The 15,270-nt window shown below is 36.5% G+C and overlaps 1 protein-coding gene across 2 annotated transcripts in view; it reads left to right on the top strand.

Annotated features, from left to right (window-relative positions):
* METAP1 (methionyl aminopeptidase 1) overlaps positions 1-15,270 on the top strand; it is a 71,114-nt gene that overhangs the window by 40,654 nt on the left and 15,190 nt on the right. For both annotated transcript variants that reach the window (XM_060299766.2, XM_030865623.2), the window contains exons 3-8: positions 838-953; positions 2,521-2,581; positions 6,701-6,792; positions 7,522-7,605; positions 10,314-10,452; positions 12,221-12,352. In XM_060299766.2, coding sequence (XP_060155749.1) covers positions 2,521-2,581; positions 6,701-6,792; positions 7,522-7,605; positions 10,314-10,452; positions 12,221-12,352 — 508 coding nt within the window. In that variant the 5' untranslated portion in view covers positions 838-953. The remainder of the gene's footprint in view (positions 1-837; positions 954-2,520; positions 2,582-6,700; positions 6,793-7,521; positions 7,606-10,313; positions 10,453-12,220; positions 12,353-15,270) is intronic.

Here is a 15,270-nt window from a genome sequence, read left to right as displayed (position 1 = left end):
TCCTGCCATTTAAACTCTTAGGATAGTAGTTTTATTTTGGTTTTTGGATCAGAACTGCAGTTAATGTGCTCAGATACCATTAAGGGTAGGTTCTGTGTGAAGATTTTTAGGTGTATTTCAGTAAATACAACATTGTATATTATTAACTAACCTGGAAGTAAGGTGTGTGTTTGGTTCTTAATTTTTCTAATGAATTTTCAGTAACTTCCGATTGATTGTTCCCTCCCCTTATCTTTGCCTTTTCCTACTTCCTTCTATTACCTACTTCTTTCTGTTACCTCCTTCCTGAAAAAAAGGCAAATGATACTCATCAAATTTTCTAAGCAACTTAAAATGTTGAAAGTCATTCATCAGCTAAGTGAGAAGTTTTTGTTTTTTACTTTAAATTTGCTTTGGGATTATTTAGAATCTGTTCTTTTAGTAAAAGCACAGAATCCATTTGTAATATCTGCTCTCAGTTGGGAAGTTTTCCCCAGGCTCAAATTTTGTATTTCAAAAAGCAGGCTTCCTATAAATTGACATTGTAGAGAGAATACATTTAGTATTTACTTGAGAAAAGGAGTTCAGCTATGAGCTGTTCCTATTCAACATTGTGTAAAAAATGAGAATATGTTTAGTTTGGGCTTTTTCTCCTAAGACACTTAGATCTTTGAGGAGTCATAGGGCTGTGGCAAGAAAGCGGTAGTTTTGGTGACTTAGGTTAGGGTAGAAGTTTGCTGGATTTTGTGCCTGGGCTCTTTGGCTTGGCTTTCAAATGGTGATAGTTAAAGTATGCTGCTGCTCAGTAGCTTGACCACTGAGGCGTTTCTTTCTCTCATTCATCTGTCCATCTCCCAGAAGATGAAAAGGCCAAGCGAGAATCTGTGTCTCCCTGGACTGTGGAAGGTGATATCAACACTGACCCGTGGGCAGGTTATCGATATACTGGTAAACTCAGACCACATTATCCACTGGTGAGTAAATAAGGTAATAAAAATTTAACATTCTTTTAAACCAATTTTCAGTTTCCTAAAAATGATACTTATAATTTGTATTCCAGTTATGAATCATGTGATCAGGATTAAGTTTACATTCTAGCTTTTGAACTTTTATGGTACATTATTTAGAAGTTAGTAGGGATAATTGGCAATCATGGATGAAGTAGAAAAATTTTAGATGAAGGATTCTTTAATTTTTAAGAAAGAATGAGGTAGAATAGATATTTTTAGGCCAACATAATGGTAGTGTATATTACTACTTCTCTAAAATGTTTTCAGTGTGATATTCTTCTACCTTAAGTTTGATATGGCTTTTCTGCCACTCCTGTTCCTTCCAGCGTTCTTGGCAGACTGACTTCAGAGTCTTAACCTAGGAATTGACTTAAGTTGAAATTTATTTGTCATTCTCAAATACTTAAATTCTTTTTACTGTTGTTTTCATTTTATAAAAGAGATACATTGGGGCTTCCCTGGTGGCACAGTGATTGAGAGTCCACCTGCCGATGCAGGGGACGCGGGTTCGTGCCCCGGTCCAGGAAGATCCCACATGCCGCGGAGTGGCTGGGCCCGTGAGCCATGGTAGCTGAGCCTGGGCGTCCAGAGCCTGTGCTCCGCAACAGGAGAGGCCACAACAGTGAGAGGCCCGCGTACCGCAAAAAAAAAAAGATACATCTTTAATTTTTAAAATTTGGAAAAATGTCAAAAATATAAGAAAGTTTAATTGTAGCTCCCAGAGATAATGTCCAGGAACATATTGGTGTACATTTACTTTGAAACATCATTTTTTTACTGATTGTGGTTCACCAATTTGTTTGGAACAACACGGGCACCCTCCTTGTCTGCATGTAATCTTAAATCTTTAATGGCTTCTGTCACTCTCCCCATTCCTTACATATCCTGGGAAAGGGGGGTGACATTAGCACTAGGCTCGATCTTCACAAAACAGATATGTTGTGATATTTAAGATGTCATTTAAAACTTTTTTTTCATTTAAGTCAGCAGTCCCCAGCCTTTTTGGCACCAGGGACTGGTTTCATGGAAGACAGTTTTTCCACGGGGCCGGGTCTGGGGGGTGGTTCAGGCGCTTGTGAGTGATGGGGAGCGGCAGGTGAAGCTTCACCACTCACCTCCTGCTGTGCAGTACGTGGCTGTGGCCAGGTGTTGGGGACCCCTATTTCAATGAAATGAATGAACTTTTGAATTTGGTGTTTATTCCCCCACTTTTATTTTCTTTGTTAGTAGATTTTTTTTTTTTCGGTACGCGGGCCTCTCACTGTTGTGATACCGGCCTCTCACTGTTGTGTCCTCTCCCGTTGCGGAGCACCGGCTCCAGACGCGCAGGCTCAGCGGCCATGGCTCACGGGCGCAGCCGCTCCGCGGCATGTGGGATCTTCCCGGACCGGGGCACAAACCCGTGTCCCCAGCATTGGCAGGCGGACTGTCAACCACTGCGCCACCAGGGAAGCCCTGTTAGTAAATTTTAATAATGAAAGTTACTTTCATGTTTGAATCGGATCCATCTAACCTCTTCGTTTCTTTTCAGATGCCAACAAGGCCAGTGCCAAGTTATATTCAAAGACCAGACTATGCTGATCACCCTTTAGGTAAATTCTGCTATGCTGTTTCTTCATAGTTCAGTTTGTGGGCTTGCAGACTACTACAGAGGAAAAGAGTGCTTTCTTAGTAGAAAAGTTTCAGTGCTGGATTTCTAATAAATGTAAATATGTTTTTTCAAGGCACACTAGAACATTTGAGAGCATTAAAGATTCTTTCCTCTCATTAGAAATCTAATCAATTCTGAAAACATTGTTTATGTGGCTGTTAAAGGCTACATTCAACATAATATTGTATTTAGTGTTATATCAAATTCTAGATTTTAAAAATAGTTTTGATTTTAGCATGTTCTCCAACCTTAATTAAATAATATCCGTTTAGGAAATAACAGATGGTGGAGGCCTTGAATGCATGCCTAACTAAAGACTCTGGACTGTAGCAGTAATAGAAATAGTAGTAATGGTGATGATAATAGTAGTAATGGTGATGCTGATGATTCTATAACTGATATTTTTTCATAACTGTGTGTCAGGCACTGTGTCAACCTCTTTACATGTATTACTCCATTTAATACTTTCAACACTCCTGGCGTGGGTTCTATTGTCTTCTCCCTTTATGGTTAATGATAGTGAGACATGCAGAGAAGATAGGTACTTTACAGCATAGGCTAAAGTTGGATTATGTGAAATTACTGAATTTGCTTGTCAAAAATGGTTGAATGTGGTTTAATCTACAGAGCTAAGCTACCTTTGCTTTTTTCTCAAAGAAAAAAGGGGAACTGTATTAAGTCCTTATGAATATAATTTGAAAATTTAGTTAAACTCCACTATTTCAGATAAATTGAAAGAAAAGAGTCTGAATGATAGAATACTGTTGAGGATGTATAATTTCATTACACTGTATTTAATATTCTTGAATATAGTTTTAAATTGTATTTTTAAAGAGTACATAGATAAGGTAAATTGTAATAGGATAAAATGTTGCACAGTGAAAAGTGAGTACCTTTCCCCAGAAGTAATCACTATTAATGATTTCTCGTAGAACTTTTCAGATATTTGTTGTGTGTACACACATTAACACGCCCCCACCCAATTATACACAAAACGAACAAACTATATACACCTTTTCACCTTGCTCTGTTATATTTTATGTTGTAAATATTCCATATAATCCGATATAAAACCATTTCTTTCTTTTTAATGACTGAAGTATTCCATTATGTGGACATGTTACAATTTATTAAACCAGACTCCTACTAATGTATATTTAGATTATTTCCAGGTTTTTACTTCTAACAATTTGACTTCAGGAACTGTTCTTATAATTACATATTTGTACACATGTTGAGAGTATTTCTATAGGTTAATTGCCTAAAGTGAAATAGCTAGATCACAGGATACATGCATTTTTAAAAATTTTGAGAGGTATTATAAATCTCAGAGATTTTTTTGCCAGATAAAAACATATGAGAGTCGCTTTCCCTGTATCTTTTTTTCTTTTTAAATAAATTTATTTATTTTTGGCTACATTGGGTCTTCGTTGCTGCGCACGGGCTTTCTCTAGTTGCCGTGAGCGGAGCGCTACTCTTCATTGCGGTGCATGGGCTTCTCATTGCGGTGGCTTCTCCTGTTGCAGAGCACAGGCTCTAGGCACGTGGGCTTCCGTAGTTGTGGCACACGGGCTTAGTTGCTTCCTGGCATGTGGGATCTTCCCGGACCAGGGCTCAAACCCGTGTCCCCTGCGTTGGCAGGCGGATTTTTAACCACTGAGCCACCTGGGAAGTCCTGTTTTCCTATATCTTCCCCAGCTTAGAATCTTATCAAGTTTTGCGATCTGTGCTAATTTGAAAGATGAAAAACGGTATTTTGCAGTTTTTTTAATTTGCATTTTGAGTAAGGTTGAGCATCTCTATATTTTTAAAAATCATTTGTATTTTTTTTCCTTTTGAACTGTCTATTCATATCCTTAGACTTTTTTCCCCCCAGTTAGATTACTTAGTTTTTTCCATACTGACTTATAAATGCTCTTTCTATATTAAGGAAAATAATCTCTTGGTGTATGTACTATGAAATGTTTTCTCCCAATCAAGCAGTTACATTTTTGTCTTTGTAACATTACATTTATGACAAACTTTCAACATTCTTCTGTAGTAAAATTCATCAGTGTTTTCTTATAAGGTGCCTATGGCTTTATGACCTAGAAAGACCTTTTGGGTTCAGAGATTATAAAAACATTTTCCCATGTTTTCTTCTGTTTCTATGGTTTTACTCTTCTTGAGTGTGTGTGATAAAATTTTTGGTCCATCTGAAACTTATTTATCTTTAGGAGTTAAGTAGGGATTCAACTTTATTTTTTTCCCAGCAGAATATCTGGTTGTGACATCACGAGTTATTTTTAAAAATTAGTCTTTCTTACTGATTTAAAATGCAAGCTGTATCACTATATTAAATCTTCACGTCTTTAGGTTTTGGGATTCTGTTCTGTTTCATTAACCCATCTGTCTAATCATGTGCCATTGCCAAACTCTTAATTATTACAGCTATATCATGTTTTCATACTTGATAGGCCTTGTTGCCCCCGCCTTTCCTCGTTTTCAGAATTTTCCTGGCTGTTCTTGCATGTTTGTTTTTCCACGTGAAATTTAGAATCAGCTTGTCTGGTTCCCAAAAATGTCCTGTTGCCATTTTTTATTGGGATAGTATTAAATTTATAGAGTAATTTTGGAAGAATTGACACCTTTACCGTATCGAGTCTTCCTATCCAAGAATAGGGTATGTTTTTCTTTCCTTCATTAGGCCTTTTAATGTTAAGTTATTCCTGGATACTTTATCTTTTTAAGTTATTCTTGTGAATATAATATCTTCTGTATTTTTTGCTTGTTTGTATATGGGAAAGTTATTGATTTTTATATATTTTTCTTATCTGCCAACTTGCCGAATTCTTATTTCTAGTCATTTACCAGGTATTCCCTTGTTCTAGAGATATATAGTCGTATCTGAAATTGATAAGGAGTTTTTCCTTTTCTTCCTAATTTTATATGTCTTGTTTCTTTCTCTCGTTTAGTACATCTGCTAGTATTGTCAGAACAGTGCTAAAAATACTAGTGCTGAGAGTGGGCATTCCATGATGTTGGTTCTTGGCTTGAGATTTACATGTATCATGTAAAAGTGGTAGCTGGCTATGGTATCAGAATTATCTTTCTAGATGATCATTTATTTTTCATTACTTAATCTATGGCTATGATGAGTTATATTAATAGTTTAATATTGAACCATCCTTGCCTTTCCAATATGAATCTTGCTGAAGTCATGCTGTACTATGTTTTTAGGATTCTGTTTGATAATATTTTATTTGGTATTGTTATATCAGCATTTATAAAAAGAGTAGTTTATGGTTATATTCTTTTTGTCAGATTTTGAAATAATTATTATACTGGCTTTAATGCTTTTAAATGTATGAATAACTTCAATTAAGCTAATTTTATGAGTGCAAATTCTTAGGGCAGTATTTTTCAAACTTTTTTGACTATGACCCAGAGAACTGTATTTTATAGCATGATCTGTGTATATGTGTGTGTGTATAAATCAACAGTCAAACATTTTACAACAGCACTTACTTGCTTACTTACTTACTTACCCTGTATGATATAGTCTATTATTTTCTATTCCATTTATTTACTATAAAAAAATATTAGTCATAGCCCACTAATAGCCACTAAAGGGTCACAAGCTGCCATTTAAAGAACACTGACTTAGGTTCCGGTTTCAAAAAAGAAATGAGTGTAATTAATTTATCAGTTGTTGATAATCTACTTGCTTCATGAGATGATGATCATGAAAACAGTTATAAATTGTATGGTGCTCTTCAAATGTGAATCATTTACTGACCTTATTAACACACTCCCGGGCAAATAATAAGTACTCCATCTTGAATGATTTCTCATAGATTTGGAAATTTGTTCTTTAAAATTGTTCTCTCAGTTTGTTTAGCAAATCTCATGTTGCAAGTAGTTTTTCAGAAAACCTGACCTGGACCCTCCCATGTTATGAAATACCATTGTGTGAAATAGTGAGACCTGACTATTATTATATCATCTAGGGGATAATTATGCTAATATATACTACGTCTTTTTGTTCATTTTGGTTTTACTTACTGATTTTCTTTACCAGGAATGTCTGAATCTGAGCAGGCTCTTAAGGGTACTTCTCAAATTAAGTTACTCTCATCTGAAGATATAGAAGGGATGCGACTCGTATGTAGGGTAAGAGTTTTTTTCTCCCCCCCTTGGGATAGAACATGTTTAAGTAGTTATAACACATGAAGTCAATGATTTGCTCATTTATAAAAGTAACAAATGTTACCTAGTAAAACTGTGATTAGCCATATTTACTTTATTTTTAAATTTACTTTTTGAAGTACAGTTGATTTACAATGTTGTGTTAATTTCTGCTGTACAGCAAAGTGACTCAGTTATACATACATTTTTTTTTATATTCTTTTCCATTATGGTTTATTCCAGGATATTGAATATAGTTCCCTGTGCTGTACAGTAGGACCTTGTTGTTCATCCATTCTACATGTAATAGTTATTTTCTGTGGTTCTTTGAGGAAAATCATTCATCTATTCTTTTATTTCCCTCCCTTCTCTTCCCTGTTGTAGAATTGTGAGAAGCTTCAAACTTCATCAGTTCATTATTGTTTAGATTACTTAGGATGTACATTTTCACATAGAAATCAGTCAGACGTACTTATTAAGCTATTTTCTAGTTAGCCCAATTTTATTTATATGTTTACACACACATGCATGCACTTTTATTAATGGGTGTTAGAAATACATACAAATGGTTGTAAACTGAAAATTCAGGATTATAATATGCAAAGTGAGGTTCGTCTTATCAATATCCTACAAAATCTAAGTTAGTCCAAAGGGTACAGATTTCTATTTCTATTTCATTTCTTCTTGAATGTATGAAGTGTTTCTCTTTTACAGCTTGCCAGAGAAGTACTGGACATTGCTGCTGATATGATTAAACCAGGTGTAACTACTGAAGAAATAGATCATGCTGTACACTTAGTAAGAATTTTAATTTTATGCTTTGAAAAAATTTTTCATACTGTTAGATGTTTAGTCTAAAACATTAAAGTAAAAAATTAAGTAAACCTAAGTTCTGAATATCTACACTTGGCTAATTTGAAAGCAAAGTTTTCACTTTGTTTCAAATATAGAAAGTATTCAACAGTCATTATTCCCATCTTTAAGTATCTGTGGTATTGGGGTCTGAGGTAAGCTTGAAATATCTTGTTTCTGAAACCTCACATTTCATAACATTTTAGTTTAGCTTTTATAAGATGATTAGCTTTATTAGCACTTTAAGTAAATCACGCTACCACATGCATCAAATATTTTGAAATAAAAAAGAATATAACTTCTGAAACTAGATTAGTAGGAAAACATCTTCCTTTTTATATCTGTAATAACAAGGCCACAAACAGACCAGATACATGTTTGTAGTAAATATGGTATAGGTATACTTTTAAAATAAAGATTGCTTATCTACCAAAGAGAGACCTTAAAACCCTTTAGTAAATAAATATTCATGATCATAAAAAAAACAAAAAAAAATACCCTACAGTAGATGAGTACATATATGATATGATTAGGTTGTTCATAGTAGAAGAGCAATAATTAGTTAATAAATCACATGGAAAACTAATTAAACCTGCTCTGGTAATCAAACAAATGCAAGTCATAAAGACCTACTAAATTAGTAAGTATTTTAAAGATGTTTATGTCCATTGCCTACGGGAAGATGGTGAAATTGGTACTCCTTTGCATGGTGGTGGTATTGTAAATTGGAACTATCCTTTTGGAAGGAAATTTGACAATGTGTCTTGAGCTATAAAAATGTTTAGAACATTTTTTTATTTGGAATTTTATAAATCCTGATTTTTGGATATTGTTCCATGTTATAAAGTACAGTTGACCCTTGAACAACACAGGTTTGAACTGCATGGATCTTTTTTTTTTTTTTTTAGTATTTATTTATTTATTTGGTTGCACCAGGTCTTAGTTGCAGTGGGCTCCTTAGTTGCAGCTCCAGGGCTCCTTAGTTGCTGCTCACCAGCTCCTTAGTTGTGGCAGGTGAGCTCCTTAGTTGTGGCATGCATGTGGGATCTAGTTCCCTGACCAGGGATCGAACCCGGGCCCCCTGCATTGGGAGCGCAGAGTCTTATCCACTGCGCCACCAGGGAAGTCCCTGCATGGATCTTTTCATGTGATGAAAAAGATCTTTCATCTTTTTTCAATAAATATATATATCTACTGTAAATGTATTTTCTCTTCCTTTCGATTTTTAAAAAAAATTTAATAAAAATTAAAAAAAAATTCTTTGGTCTCACCACGTGGCATTCTTTTTTTCTTATGATTTTTAGAGTAGTATTTTCTTTTCTCTAGCTTACTTTATTGTAAGAGTACAATATATAATACAAAGAATTATGTAATATAAAGAATACAGTATATAACACATACAAAATATGTGTTAAACTGTCTGTTATTGGTAAGGTCAACAGTAGGGTATTAGTAAAGTTTTGGGGGAGTCAAGTTATATGTGGAATTTGGACTGTGCAGGGGGTCAGTGCCCCTCCCCCTCCCCCTCCATCCTTCCCCCACCCCCTGTGGCCCCAGGTTTTTCGTGTCAGCTGTATGTGGTATGCATTAATAGCAGTTTGAATGCTTCCTATAGGCCAGGTGCTCTTTTACGTGCTTCTTTTATTAACTTATTTAATTTCCCCAGCAACTCAATGAGATAGATGCTACTGTCATCTCCATCTTACAGATAAGGAAACTGAGGCAGAGAGAGGTTAAGTTGCCCAGGGTTACACGACTTGTAAGTAATGGAGTTGGCATTTTCAGTCAACGCAATCTGCTTCTGTGTGCTCTTAACTAGTATTTATACTGCTGTAAGAAATACAGAAGCATATCGTTAAATATAAGGAAAAATGATAGGCATGTAGTTATTGATCATAATTTTTTTGTAATTGAGGAAACTAATATAAATTTTCAATACTAGAATTGCCAATAAAATTATAGTACATTCCACAAAGTGTATTCTAGGCAACTATTTTTAAATTATTTGTAGGAAGACTGTGGCAATGTGGAAAGAGAAATTATGTATGCTATGACTACCACTGTATAAAAACATCCAAGTAAAATAAGACTTATTTATGGGGAACCAGATCATTTTCTTAGAGGTTCTTTTGTTGTTCCACATGAATGTAGTGGTTAAAATGTCTCAAGGAATACTTTACCATCTCTTAATTATTACTAGTATTTATTTTTATTTTTATTACTTTTATTATTAGGGATAGAGGCTTGTTTCTATATAAGAAATTATAATTACATTAAGTGTGCACATTAATTTAAAATTTTAAATTTAAATAATATGTTTTTAATAAGGAGTAGGTAATTCTAAAATAAAATCTTCATATAGTGACATCTGTATATGTAAATATTTGGAATATGTGAATTTTCTTTTCCTTTGCGATTATCAAGTAAACTGGTTTGCCTGTGGTCTGACTTACAAACCCTACTATTTATCTACTGTTTAAGGTAATAGCTACTAGTATTTCTAAAATAAAATCTTAAATAAGTTCTTCATTAGGAGCGTTTGTACAACAAAATTTTCCACATTTTTCAAATTTTAAAATGATTAATTGTATACAGATTAACTTTTTCTTTGGCACATTCCAGATTATTCTCTCTGTATTTTTATTTTATTATAGGCATGCATTGCAAGAAATTGCTATCCTTCTCCCCTGAATTATTATAATTTCCCAAAGTCTTGTTGTACTTCAGTGAATGAAGTGATCTGCCATGGAATTCCAGACAGACGGCCCTTGCAAGAAGGTGATATTGTTAATGGTAAGAAATAAGTGTGACTTTTGTCACTGTTAGCAAAGAAACAGCAAGGCTTTGGGAGTCTAATAGTGACTTGCATTTTCTTCACTTGCTTCCTGTCTTTTACTTTTTTCATATTTAAAACTTAAAATAAATTGAAAATCTCTGGAAACCTATTTTATGGTTTTAAGATGTTTAATTGCTTTCAAGGTGCTTCTACTATGATGTGCTTGATACAGGTTCTTTAATGCAGATGATCATTATGTGACTGGTAAATAGGGGAAAGATGTCAGTGAAGTGTGGAAGTAATGTTGATTCAAGTGGGATTTTTTTTTGCTTATTCCTTTTAGTCCACTATTGGTTTTGAAGAAATCAGGGCAGGCTTTCTTACAGATAAAGAGAAATCATTAGTAATATATGAAGCTCTTAAGAAAAAAAGCTAAAAATTCTGCAGAAGTATTGTCCTTGATGTAAGAAGTTCAGAAAGTGGCTTTAGGGACCACTGTGTTAAGCTATTTTGGGAAACTCCAAGTGCAGAGAAAGAAGCTGCAAAAAACATTTTCCTCTGTGATTGAAAAAATGTTGATGAATTAGGCTCCCCTCGATGGTATTTTTAATATTGATGAACTTGGTCTCTTTAGTAATCAGATATCTTCAAGGATCTATATATCAAACAAGGAAGCCTGAGCCCAGGTGTTAAAGGCTACAGAGAATGGACCAACTGTGATGCTGGCTGTGAATGGTAGTGGGGACTTGACCAACACTGTTTTTTTTTTGTTTGTTTGTTTGTTTTTTGGCGGTACGTGGGGCTCTCACTGTTGTGGCCTCTCCTGTTGCGGAGCACAGGCTCCGGACGCGCAGGCCCAGCGGCCGTGGCTCACGGGCCCAGCCGCTCCGCGGCATGTGGGATCCTCCCGGACCGGGGCACGAACCCGTGTCCCCCTGCATCGGCAGGAGGACTCTCAACCACTGCACCACCAGGGAAGCCCTGACACTGTTTTTATATGAATTGTTTTTGCTTCAGTTAGAGTATCTGTTTATAAAGTTCCATAAGTTTTGAGGGGTCTGCCCAATGCTGTTTTTCATATATAAGCCTTATTATTTTTATTACACACATAATGTGTGAGGTTTTTCAGGAACGTGAGTGTTGTGCTAGAGCCAGCACACCTATATTGTGATATTGTAAGTGGATTGAAAATTTATGGTTTAAGAATACTCATTTAATGTGCTCCGTAGGATACATTTAGTGTAGTTTAGTGGTGTAGTGGTAATCTGTATTTTTAAACATGGGAATAGTCACAAATCAGTGAAAGGCAAATGAGTCTTTGAAAAATAAGTGTAGAATAGTGTAAATGTTTCTATTTATTGATTCACTAGGACGAGGAAAAAGTCATTAAAGATAACTAATGAAAGCAGTATTTCCTGTTTAATGTCAAAAGGTGGCAAAGTCCTTCATTTAATGTTCTTAACTTGGATCATTGATCTTGCATGAATATATCCGGGGTTACATTTTTCTTCTGCTGTAAACGATCTAACCACTGCTGTAAGAGTATTAAAGCCCACTGTCTGGCTTGTGCTGCGAGACCACGGACCTGTTTTCCACAGTGAGTTCAGTTGCATTACAGACAAGAAGTGTCTCTTGGGCATTAAGTGTGTATTCATTGGTGTCACTTGTGAATGCAGAAGTTATCTCTCTCATTAAGCTGCTTGATTCTGTCATGTTGGAGAAAGTTAACTTCAATTTTGAGATAAAAAACAAGTGTGGTCTTTATGTTTGCACATTCTTTTGCAGTGGACATCACTCTTTATCGCAATGGTTATCATGGGGACCTGAATGAGACGTTTTTTGTTGGAGACGTGGATGAGGGAGCTCGGAAACTGGTTCAGACCACGTATGAGTGCCTGATGCAAGCCATTGATGCAGGTCAGGCTCAGTGCTGGGCACCCGCTGGAGCTACTGTGTGGTGTGGGCCTTGAGTGACCTATCACTGTACTGTGCATGCCTTATCCCTCCCAGCTGTGCCTCTACCCTCCTTGAGTTAGCTTTGGGTTTGGCAGTAGTAGGTTTAAGGATGATTTGGGAATCCCTTGATGAGGATGGACCGGACTATTGCTTATTCCTTTGACTCTTCTATGATTTATCTTCCTTTTCTCTGGCTGATCAATGAGGAGGAATGCGTGGATACTTTTTTTTTTTAACGTCTTTATTGGAATATAATTTCTTTACAATGTTGTGTTAGTTTCTGCTGTAAAACAAAGTGAATCAGCTATACATATACCCCCCTATCTCCTCCCTCTTGCGTCTCCCTCCCACCCTCCCTATCCCACCCCTCTAGGTGGTCACAAAACACCGAGCTGATCTCCCTGTGCTATGCAGCTGCTTCCCACTAGCTGTTATTTTACATTTGGTAGTGTATATATGTCAATGCTACTCTCTTACTTCATCCCAGGTTCGCTTCCCCCTCCCTGTTTCCTCAAGTCCATTCTCTATGTCTGCGTCTTTATTCCTGTCCTGCTCCTAGGTTCATCAGAACCATTTTTTTTAGATTCCATATATATGTGTTAACATACAGTATTTGTTCTTCTCTTTCTGACTTGTGGATAGTTCTTGAGTGCAACTTTTCTTCTACTTTTTAATTATTTTGGGAAAGAGTGTGTTAGATTATAAGAGAAAAATGAGTGATCTTCCTTTACGCTTGCTTCTCCTTTTTTGTTTTTTAATCTCTCTTCTCCAGAGGTGTCCACTTTTTTTTTTTTTTTTAATAAATTTACTTAGTTTTGGCTGCATTGGGTCTTTGTTGCTGCGCACAGGCTTTCTCTAGCTGCGGCGAACGGGGCCTACTCTTCGTTGCAGTGTGCGAGCTTCTCATTGTGGTGGCTTCTCTTGTTGCGGAGCACGGGCTCTAGGCACATGGGCTCAGTACTTGTGGCTTGCGGGCTGTAGAGCGCAGGCTCAGTAGTTGTGGCGAACGGGCTTAGTTGCTCTGCATCATGTGGGATCTTCCCGGACCAGGCCTTGAACACGTGTCCCTTGCATTGGCAGGTGGATTCTTAACCTCTGCACCACCAGGGAAGTCCCCAGAGGTGTCCACTTTTAACATTTAGGTTTTTTTCTCTGCAGTATGTTAGTACACACATAGAAACACACATAACTGTATGTATGTGTTTAGTTAGGTTAAACGGTATCATAAGATTTGCGGTATTCTATAATTTGGTACTTTTCAACCAGTAATATCTTAGAGGTCTTTCCATATTAGAATACGTACGTACCTGTATGCATAGATCTCCATTCTTTTAATGGCTATATATTATATTCCACAGTATAAAAATTTCTACAACTGTTCCCCTACTGGATTTTGGTATTTTCCATATATCTTGCTATTGCAGTGAATAATATCTTTGGGTAGAGGTGTATTTCTGTGGGATTTTTCTCACACACAACAGTTCATCCAGGTTTTTTAAAATTTATGCCATATCTTGTGAGGAAAGAGAAGGAGAGTCTTGTTGCAAATGTTAACAGACTATTACAAAGGACAGTTTGAGGGCAAATAACTTTTCAGTTAAAATCCACAGCATTTCAACCTTATTGTTCAGTGTGTTATCCACCCCCTACCCCCTGTTAAATAAATCTGATATATCATCAACAATGTATTGGACAGGACAGGGTTCTTAGGCAAAAATATAGGATATGATGCAATTTTTACTAATTTAATGAAGTCAGAGGAATGAAAAATGAAAGCATGTGATTATTTTTATATATCAATATGTGATATTCTTTTCCTTATTTTTCACTGTTGATTATACTTAAAAACTTTGATATTCTCTGTGGTATTGTGAGATGAAGACTTTAATATTTAGTTTCTCATTTTGGAAGCTTTAGTTTTAAATCATTTTTAGGGTTTCTGTGTTCAATGTTTATGTCCCTTTTGCTTCTCTGTGGGTTGATTGAAATAACCAGACAGCTGGAATGTTGTTTTACAGTGACACAGGAATAAAAGTTGCTAAGAAACTACAAGAAATCAAAGTCTTCATTAACAGTAGACAGGAAAGAATAGAAGTTGCTTCATCTCTGGAAAGTGCTATTAACACTTTTGTATGTATCATTCCTGCCTCTTGTTTTCCGATAATTTGGCTGCCCACCCTGGTGCAGAGCACTAGAGAGCTTGACCAGCTATGAAATTAGCCTTCTAGAATAGGGCTTCTCAGTCTACATGCTCATGGCACTTTGAGTCTGATAATCCTTTGCTGTGGGAGTCTGTCCTGTGTACTGTAGGATGCTACGCAGCATTCCTGGTATCTACCCACCAGAGGCCGTTTGCACCACCACTCCTCGTTGTGACAACCAGAAACGTCTCCAGATATTATGAAGTGTACTTCCCTGGGACCAGAATTCCCTCTGGCTTGAGAATTAGGGGAGAAGTCTCCTCTCTCACCCTCCGTCATTGTTTTTGAACAGTTTCTTGTGTGTTGTGCACCATGGTTAAAATTTTCCTTTCCTCCCTGCTGACTGGGGCTGATAGGACGGCTTGGATGGAAATGCAAGAAAATCATTATGCAAGTCAGCATGTTCCTCAAAAATCATTAACCTCCCACCCCCCCCCCCAAAAAGTCAAGCTGGAACATGTGGTTAAGAGCAAGTAAATGTTATGAAAATGATGCCTTGAGCCGTTCACCTGGAAATTTGATTGATGGGAGAGGATGTGTTGTGCCTGCGCCTCAGGTTGGAGATGAGAGAGGCACAGTAGGGGACTGTAGGGCGTGGGAGGACCCCCAGAACCGTGACTGGGTTCCCTAGGAGTCTCCATGCTAGGAGAGCTGTAGCAGCAATAAGAACCGCTTCTT

The sequence above is a fragment of the Globicephala melas genome, chromosome 5, assembly GCF_963455315.2.
Source record: "Globicephala melas chromosome 5, mGloMel1.2, whole genome shotgun sequence".
Lineage (NCBI taxonomy): Eukaryota > Metazoa > Chordata > Mammalia > Artiodactyla > Delphinidae > Globicephala > Globicephala melas.
The sequence above is the reverse complement of the archived record's forward strand: the minus strand, read 5'-3'. Positions and strand labels throughout refer to the sequence as shown.